This window comes from Dama dama, chromosome 15, assembly GCF_033118175.1.
Source record: "Dama dama isolate Ldn47 chromosome 15, ASM3311817v1, whole genome shotgun sequence".
Lineage (NCBI taxonomy): Eukaryota > Metazoa > Chordata > Mammalia > Artiodactyla > Cervidae > Dama > Dama dama.
In genome coordinates this window covers 60,722,599-60,732,643 of record NC_083695.1, presented here as the reverse complement: position 1 = coordinate 60,732,643, position 10,045 = coordinate 60,722,599, and the positions used below count along the sequence as shown (strand labels likewise).

The window sequence follows — 10,045 nt, the reverse complement described above, 5'->3', positions numbered from 1 at the left end:
TTTTTTTGTAACGTCTCACTTGACTTTTCTTTGAAGACTTTTTTGCTTGTATTCAGCTAGTATTGACAGATTTCCTTGAATGCCGGTGGCAAAAATATATGTTAGACAAGAATTAAAACATAAGGGGAAAAACCTCTTCCCAGTCTTTGTAGAGTGACTATATTGGCACACTCCTTTAGTGCTTAGCTAGATCATTTTTAAATCTCCTTAGCCTTCACTTCCTACTTGTGCTGAGCCCAGAGTTCAGCCACCAGTGAACACTTAGGTCTTCTCAGGTCTTCTCTAAACATGCAACTTGACCTAAACATAGATGGCTTTCTCAGTTCCCTAGTATACACTGTTGTTTTTGAATAGCCTGATTTCCCTAGGAAATTCTCTCCCATTATTTCCTCTGAGGCTTTGGGCACACCTTTATTTACCTCAACTGTAATCTTTTGCCAAACGTGGCAGCCCGTTTTTGCTTACAATATTTTTGAGAAATGCCTACCATTTTTCAACCTGAGTTCAGAGTTAGCTGAAACAAAGGAAAGTGCCTTGCTTCAGTCCTTCATGTTGGCCTAAACAGGTTTCAACAAATTTTTGAGATTAAAACTGCCTCAGCTTCTTCAGGACCAGGGAACAAGGTCCCACTCAGACCCACAGGCTTCTGCCTGTCTTCAGGACTAGCACAGAGCTGGGAAGGGGGATGGAGCAAGGGCAAGTAAAACACCAAAAGGCTTTTCTAATTTTTAGATTACTTTGTTCCTGATGCAACATTTGCTTGGTTCTATAAACTTCTGTTTTTCCAAGTTATGACAAAATTATTTCTGAATGTTTTCATCTCTGAGGAGGAATGATGGGTCCTTGAAGCTACTCTATTTTTGCTGAAGGTTACTTTTTGAGTGCTTCACACTATATTAAAAAGTACCGAGTTAACTTAAGGCTCTAGATGTTAAAATTCTCCTGATTTATTTTGGCTTCTGTAGGCTGTTCAACCAGCTGTATTAGCATTCCTAGATAACCTTCAAACAGTTTGGGAATGAGATGGCTTAAAGCTGGACTTCAGGCCCTGTGAGGGCCAATCTGTTTCTCATTCATCTCACACTAAGGTGTAGCCCTGTGGAGTGCAACTGAAAGCTGGGATGTTTACCAAGGCCTTTTTTCCTTGCTGATACCTGTGCAGAAGTTTATTTTAGGAATTTTAATACAACTTGCTTAACTCTGTAAACATACCCACTGCAAAATAAGAAATAATGAGACAAGCAAGTTAATGTAGAGATCAAATTTATTAATTATGGATTTACCCAGGGTAGCTTATTTTTATTAGATATTATTCATATCTTGTATTAACATCTGATTTCACAGAGAAATTATATGATCATTTTTATTAAGATAATTAATACTCTGCAAGGCAAATTGAGTTGCTTGAAGTAGCACGTTTTCTAATTCTCCAACAGAGCTTGGTTTTAGTTTATCAAAATCAAACTCTGAATTTCTACACTTAACTTGATGTGGCACAAAATTTATTCTTTGCATATATTTTCTAAGTGCTCTGGTTCTTCATGCTGAAACATCCCAACTTCCAGAAATTTGGCTGCTAGATCAAAAGAATATCAGGGACCTTCAATTAAGGGTTAAGATTTCAGTAAAGAAAAATATATACATACATATATTATATACAAAGAACAATAAAAAGTTTTACCAAGTAAACAAAAAAATATAAATTACACTCATAATCAATAGCTTCAAAAAGCCCTTAAATCAGTGTGACCTTTTACACAAGATAAAGGCCTCAAAATGGGGTCACACAGCCATTAATCAGAACTCAGGGTTTTTCTCCCATAATAGCAATGTATATTCTGGAGAGGATGGCTTTTTGTGAACTCTGTAGGAGCTAATATGTTAGGCCTCATAAAGGAATGAAATGCTTTTTCACTTCTGGGGGAAACAAACAGGATATTTCCAGGGTTATGTTTACTGTTGACAGTGATTTTAGAGATAACCACAGAAAAGTGTCAAAGATTTCTAGATAAAACTCTGGCTATCTCATAATAATGGATAGATACCATTTTCTAGCTCTACAAATGGCTTGGTGACAAAAAGGGAGAAAGTGAGCTGAGCAGGCAGAATGAAAAAGTCTAGGGAAGGAGGCAAGGAAAGATAAACATAATTCAGTCATAGCAAGAAAAGAAAGGATATGGCCTTCCTAAGACCAAGTCCTGGTGATATTTACCTATATAAGTTCAAGCCTAAAAGAACACTGCAGCATCTATCTGCTATTTAGTAATACACAAGAAAACATTTTTCATTTGTTCTGAAAGCACTATTTTATATCAAAAGTTAGAAATACATATTTACTCCATGCAAACCCCAAATGAAATCCAACTTAACAGAGAGGGAACTACAGCAATGACAGAAAAATAGATAGTAAATTCAACTACATTTACAGTACTGCCTTGATATTTTCTACTCGTTTTTAATCTACACACAAGGCTCAAGTTCTGGGGTTACAGGTTTTATTTTTCATTTCCTTAAAAAATAAAATTACCAATCCTCAAGTTAACTAAAAATTGTTCTGGGCTCGTAGAGGTAATCTGCTCTTCGTAACAGATGGCTCTATGGTTTCTTCTACTTTAGACTTCTCCAATGGATTAGTGCCTCTGTTTTCTTTGTCTTTTCCATGTGATTTTTTATGCTGTGAATTTAAGGGAGAAAATTAAGTCAATATAAAGTAACATGTGACACATATTAATCATATTCTATTTTCAAAATTCTCTGGTTTACAGGGAAGAAATTAGGTGTGGAAAACTTTAGAAATACTCAGCGCAAATTTGAGCCAACACTTTGCCTGGAAAGTAGAAATGAATGCCTTCTTATTTTATCACCAAGTGGGGGGTGTGTTTGAGAAAGGAATTTAATTTTCTGTATGGTTTTCCAAAAAAATAATTACAGATTTTACTGTAGGGCCATGGTTATCAACAGGGAGACTTTTGCCTCTCGGGACGTTTGCTTCTCTCTGAAGATGTTTTTGGTTGTTAAAGCTAGAGGGGTACTGCTGGCTTCCAGTGGACAGAAGCCGGGGAAGCTGCTCATGAATACCATATAATACACAGGACAGGTCACCACAACAAAGAATTCGCCAGCTCAAAATGTCAATAGTGCTGCTGCTAGAAGTCATGCTCCAGGAAACAAAGATGGGCTACTGTACAAAAATGGCAATTCTGGGACTTCCCTGGCAGTCCAGGGGTTAGGACTCTGTGGTTTCACTGCCAGGCCCAGGGTTCAATCCCTGGTCAGGGAACTAAGATCCCATGGGCTGTAAGATGCAGCCGCCCCCCCTCAAAAAAAAGAGGTAATTCTATTTTATAGGCTATCTCAAGATACTTTTTATTTAACCTATATTTTATCTTTTAAAAAACTTATTTCATGTTTCTCATTTGGGAATACTTCATTGGAATCCTTGTACTTGCCCTTAGAGAGCTTTAGGTAACTGATGACTTTCCTTATAGACCCACTCATCAATTTTTAGACAAATTGTAAAGCAACTTTAGAGTTTCTAACCTAGAACACTTCCCCAAATCAGATAGATATCAGAGAAAAAAATAATTTCTGGACTTTAGCTAAAGGTCTCAAATCCAATCCCAAGTCTTTTCTGGTACTGTAGGAACTTCCTTACCATAACTGAACCAATAAGCCTGGCCTTCAGAACATCATATGCTGTAATAATGAGAGAATTTTCAAATAGGGATTAAGTAGTCACTAAAGTTCTCTTATCTTTCCCTTTCCTTAATTTTATAAGATGGAAGAGAGGGTTGAAAAATAGAAATATATCTAGCATTTTTTAATAGTAAAGAATAAAGCAAAAGGTAGGAAGATTTGGGGGATAAAACTGCCTTGATGCAGGGAGAGAGGAATTTAATAAAATCTGAGCTAGAGCAGCTCAGATTAATAGGTTAATAGGAACCTAATAGCTTAATTTAATAGTTTAATAGGAATGGAGACTCGACACATCAGAAGCAGCACTTCAACTATGATATAAAATGTAGACATTAACATCCTATGTAAGCAAATTCTTACTTCACAGACTCTGTCTAGGCTTATGCCTTTAAATGAGAGGGAAAGATTAGACAGTTTAGTGTTATACTCCCAAAAGTGGTAAAAAGGGGGAAGGAAAGGGCACAAGATGTAAATGCTCAATATCGAGGCAGGTGAGAAGTGCAGGCTACCTGGGGGAATAGTTAATAGGAGAAAAGCCTCAGGCAGGAGACTCAGTCTTTAAACCGGAGAGGCATTCAATCTCAATTTAAATGTGTTAGCCTTCAAAGTCTGACTGTGGGCAGAGATAGGCTCCAGGACATCCACGTCAAAGGTGGAGGGAAGAGAGAAATGACTGCTTTTAGTATCATTCCGAGTATGGAGGAAGTAGAAAAGGGGTAAGGATAACAACAGAAGATTACCTGCCAAGGATGGGAATACGTCAAACTTTGAGTTTATTTATCCTACCAAAAAATCCCTAATCAATTATACTTGTGTAAATTCTTTAAACCAGAAAAGTTAACAAGCCATCCCAAAGAAATGACTAAGATACTTTTCCTGTTCCATCCATCAAGAGCAATGCCTTTATACTGGATAGCAAATGACAGATTTATGTTAGATGTGGAAGGGTTATCTAACAAGATACAATCAGGTACCTGGAAAAATGGAACCCCACCACTCGATGAACAATCCAAACTAGTATCTACAGATGGTTCCTGAGTTAGAGGTTCTTCAATAGTGAGCACCGGAACAGCATTTTCTTCATCCAAGTCCTAAAAGAAGAAGCTAGATGAATTGATAAATTCCCAGGGCTTAAAAATCTTCACATGGTGGGGACAGGGTTAAAAAAAAGTCTTCACACAAGGCAGTTTTCTTCTTTGAAAAATAACACAATGTCCATTACTTAAAAGTTAAACCTCAACAAAATTAGCAGAAAGTCTACAAAATAATAAAAATAATTCCTGTTATGTTTTCACATAGAGAAGTACCTATAATAAAGTGTTAAATGTGATAATCTCAGAATAAAGAGATTATAATTTACTTTTTACTTTCTTCTTTACTTTCCAATTTCCCAACTTTTCTATAATTACTGTAGTTAAATGCACAGATTGTGGAGATTCTCTATGTTCTACTTCCAGCTCCATCCTTGTGATTTGGGACAAGGTAATTCTTAGTTCCCTCACCTGTTAAAATGGGGATAGTACTAGCATTCACCTTACGGAGTTACTGAGAGAATTAACTAAGTAAATATATATATATGTAAAATGCTCAGAACAATGTCGAGCACATAATAAACACAACATAAACACTGTCTAGGGCTTCCCTGGTGGTCCAGTGGCTAGGAGTCCGTCTTGCAATGCAGGGACATCGGGTGGATCCCTGGTTCAGGAAGAACCTACATGCCAAGGAGCAACTAAGCCCATGTGCTCCAACTCTTGAAGACCATACACCTAGGGCCTGGCTCCGCGACAAGAGAAGCCGTCGCAACTAGAGAGCAGCCCCCGATTGTCACAACTAGAGAGAGCCCTCATGCGGCAACGAAGACTTAGCACAGCCAAAATAAGAATACAATAAATAAATAAAGGTAAATAAAAAAAAAAAAGTTTATGGGAGAATTCTAAAATTATGATGCCTAAAATAAATTTTACCTGACTAGTCTCTTCATTGTTTTCTGAACAGTTTAGCTTTGTTAACAGCTCAGGCTGTTTCATTTTCAACTGATCAAGGAGTTGTTCACGTGGCTGGGTTCTCACCAGTGTTGATGGGTATACATAATTTTTCCTCTGTGGGGTCGTACCTTTAGTGGATATAAGTGGTAAAAATTGAAACGTGGCTTATGAGTACGGTTTTTTTAATTGAACAATAATTGTTTTATAATATTGTACTGGTTTCTGCCAACATTAACATGAATCAGTCACAGTTATACATATGTCCCCCCCCTTGAACTTCTCTCCCAGCAATTTTTTTAATGCTAAAACTTATACTTCCCAGTAAGTCTTTGTCTTCCAAAAATATAACTACTGCCACATATATGAATCAATTCTGTTATCTGTCAGGCATATGTTGCTTAAAATATTTCCTAAACTGACAACTCAACCAACTGCAAGATCCAACCTATGCCAAAATATGAATTTTTCCACCTACAGAAGATGTATTATAGGCTCTAAAAGGATTCAGAGTGTTCTGAAAAAAATGGCAACATTATTGGAATAAGACACAATTTTCTCAGCATGATCAGTTAGATAGGAATAATCATTTTACTGTAAATTTGGTGGAAAGTAAATATTAACCAGCTACATTTCTTTATAATTCCTGTTCTCATAATTTACACAGGCACTGGCCTTTTCACTTAACATTTATATTCCTAATTTCATTGAAAAATGGATAATAAATATCAAGAGTCTTGGGGAAAAAAAATTAACTAGCATCCTTTAGTGCCATCTCCTTTTATAACTGCTTAAAAAAAAAAACTTTAAAGTATAATTTACATACCACAAAATACACTCAATGATTTTTAGTAAATTTACAGAGTGTCACCACTACCGCAACCTAATGAATAACTCAATTACTCTTCCTGTGTTAAATAGTTTGTTACACCTTCTCTCATGAAGGCCTCCCTGAATACATTATAGCTTATACTGCTCTGACCTCCCAAAATGGTAATTCCTGAATGCCAATCTAAACGGTCCTGACAAAAGGAGAGGTACACATAAAAAATGTACAGTGTGGTAAACCTTGCATTAAACTAGATTTATTTAATTACATTCCTCCATTTTTGGTATTAAAATGTCCTTTTATAAACAGTGCTAGATAGATGGTAGGCTTTTTTTTTTTTGGTAGGCTTTCTTTTTGTGCTCTCTTTAGCACATTTCTAAAATGTGCTCTCTTAATAAAGCCAGTTACCTGAATGTTTGTAAACTTTTACTGAATTATGATTGCCCAAGTTTCTGGGAGTATATGCTATGTATATCATCTAATGCTTGATTAAACCTACTTTATGATTCCAGTTTTTCCATATTTCCATTCATTAATCAGAGTGAGATGGTAAATCTGTGTCAGGGAATGGCAAGACCTAGTTTCTAGGAACAACCAGCACTGTATACAGTTGAATTCAACTTCAAAAATTTTTTAAATCAATTTCCCTTTAAAAGTACCTGTTGGGATGTCCAGTTTCAGATCCTGTTGTAGAAAGCAGTTAAGCTTAGTCAAACCTATTTTTACGGTTTTATTAAGTTCTTGACTTTGTGTCATTAATTCTTCTTTATCAATAGTTATCTGACTGAGAAAAAAGTTTTGCTGGTTCTCATTAGCTGCTTTATGCCCACTTAATTGTTCAGTAATCTCTAAACTTGAAGTCTCACAGCCTTGGTTTACAACCTGTAAATGATGCAAATGAGATTTCATTACTAAGATCAAAGTTGCCCGTCCTTTATGCAACATTTTAACTTCTTACCTTGAAATTTTCCATAACAAAGGTTTTAGAAACACACGTAAAAGTATAAATAGTAATACTAATAACCCCTTTATATTCACTACCCAACCTCACCGTTTATTACTACATGGGATATAGATTAATTAAGACTGGCCAGTTACTCCTGCTCTCCACCAAGACAGTTCTGAAGCAATTTCTGTATCATTTTATCCTTTTACATCGCATACTTCTCCAAGAGTTAAGAACTTTTTAAGATCACTCTCACATCTAAATGGCATCACCGGCTCAAGGGACATGAGTTTCGGTAAACTCTGGGAGTTGGTGATGGACAGGGAGGTCTAGCCTGCTGCTGTCTATGGGGTCGCAGAGAGTCAGACACGACTGAGCAACTGAACTGAACTGAACTCACATCTAAAAAATTTAGCATTCCTTTCTTTACATCAAATGTCTAGTCAGTGTTTAAATTTCATGAGTTCTCTCATGTTTTTCAGACTTGTTTGAATCAGAATTCATCATTAGATTTGGTTGATGTCTTAAGTAAATGACTATATAATTTCTCATCAAAACTGAGATATTCTAAGAGTAAAAAGGGCCATTAACAATAATTACCCTAGTGCAATAAATATAAACAAGGACTATGCTAGGTAAACCAGGGCTTAAGGCCCTCTAAGTCTGAACTCTTTTAATATAGGTTATCCATACTTTCTGCTTTGAAAGAAAATTTCATTGAAGAAACCAGGTATTTGTGCTCTACTGAATATCTCAGTTATTAGATATGTTCAATTGCACCTCTGTTATTTTCACATGTTCATTTGTCCTCTGTATTTTCTACAAATTAGTTAGATCTAAAGGCTTGATCTAGACCAGGTTTTAACTTTTTGGCAAGAATATTTCATAGGTGGTACTGAAAGTACATAATGCCTGGTTGTGTGTCTCACATTAAGATTAATCGGTGTGGGGAATCCCCTGGTGATCCAGTGGTTAGGATGCTGTGCTTTCACTGCCAAGGGCAGTGGAAAACTAAAATCTCACAAGCTGCACGGAAAAAAATCAACCAGTGTGTTTGAGTATGGTCACCTTCTTAGTTATAAAGATCTCTCATCAGCTTTTGCTCAAATGGTATATGCAGTCACTAATGTCCACAAGGATTATTTCACTAGGGGTTTTGCAAGATGGTGATATCCTAATTCTATCATTTCTTCTGCATTTTACTAGCTGGAATTCTTCTTTCAAACACTTTTCGTCATCCATTACCCTGCTAAACCAAGACAGAGTTCTTTCAGTAAAGACAGATGACCTTTCAATTGTTTCCCTTCATTGACTACTTCTTAGAATAATTTACTGCTTCCCTAGCATGAACCAAAGGAGACTAATGAAATTTCTATGAATTTATCAATTTTAACATATTTGATATATCTTAATCATGAGTTTGAGTAAACTCCGGGAGTTGGTGATGTACAGAGAGGCCTGGCGTGCTGATTCATGGGGTCGCAAAGAGTCAGACACGACTGAGCGACTGAACTGAACTGAACTGAATCTGTTGTAGCACTTATTCCTCATGATGCTCAAATTGTACCACCTCTAATAAGGGAGTGTCTCAGGTTGGCTCCTAAGTCTTTTTGAGACAATTCCATTAATCTTTAACAGCATCTTTACTTTCTGGTATAACAAGATCTATAGGCTCATCTGGTATACTTATTGCTCTAAACCTGAAATTACGTATTTTTCTACTAGTCATGGTTCCTTTTTGTGAAAATAGGTTATATAGATTAAAACACTTAAGTTATTTTACCTAATTTCTAAGAATAGTAGTAAAATCCTTTCATTGCACAGAAGAAAAACCAAGCCACAAAGGGTTCATGCAAATATTAAGTTCAAGCAAACCCACAAACCTATCAGATGTCTTCTGAGTAACCAGAACAATATCCTAAATACTTAAAGCAATAACAGGTTTGAATGTACCCAAACAAAAGTAAAAGTCATTTATAAGTGAAAAGTATTATATACCAAAGGACAGCGTGCTCTAAACCAAAGTAACTAACAAATCAAAAACCAAAGATAGATATAGGACAGATCAGACAAATGTTAAATCATCTGGAGATCTAGGAAACGTATATGTGAAACAAGATCATGTATAAGCATACCAACTGTTATCCTTACAACTTTAAGTTATTCATTATACTTTGTCAATTCTTAGCCAAGAATATAAAATTTTCTGATTATCACTGTTCTCCCCAAGGGAGATTCCAGTTACAAAGTAATTACCTTCAATAAATTCTGAAGTTCCTCTTGCCTTTTACTTAACCAAGATGCCCACTGTTCAGAAAAATGAAGTGTGCTTGTGTTCAGAGCCTCACATCTCTGTTCGGTCTCTTTAGAAATTATTTCAAGGTTGCTACTGAGTTTATCACAGTGTTTCTTAGACTCTTCAACCAATTTTGTATGTTCTTGGTTAAAATGTCTGAGTTCCTCTGACAAATCATCAAAATCAGCACAAAATTTTTCACTCTGAGAAGTTGTTTTGCTAATTACATCTTTAGATTTCCTACAGGAAAAGAGAATAACACTGTTAAAATGGAAAACTAAGACTCAAAGGAT

The 10,045-nt window shown here is 36.0% G+C and overlaps 1 protein-coding gene across 1 annotated transcript in view; it reads right to left on the bottom strand.

Moving 5' to 3' along the window:
- Window positions 1–1,246: 1,246 nt before the first annotated feature.
- KIF11 (kinesin family member 11) overlaps window positions 1,247–10,045 on the bottom strand; it is a 40,893-nt gene continuing 32,094 nt past the window's right edge. The window contains exons 18-22 of the mRNA XM_061162189.1: window positions 9,713–9,992; window positions 7,170–7,392; window positions 5,664–5,812; window positions 4,671–4,787; window positions 1,247–2,674 (exon numbers count right to left, since the gene is read on the bottom strand). Of these exons, the coding sequence (XP_061018172.1) occupies window positions 2,543–2,674; window positions 4,671–4,787; window positions 5,664–5,812; window positions 7,170–7,392; window positions 9,713–9,992 (901 nt within the window). The 3' untranslated portion in view covers window positions 1,247–2,542. The remainder of the gene's footprint in view (window positions 2,675–4,670; window positions 4,788–5,663; window positions 5,813–7,169; window positions 7,393–9,712; window positions 9,993–10,045) is intronic.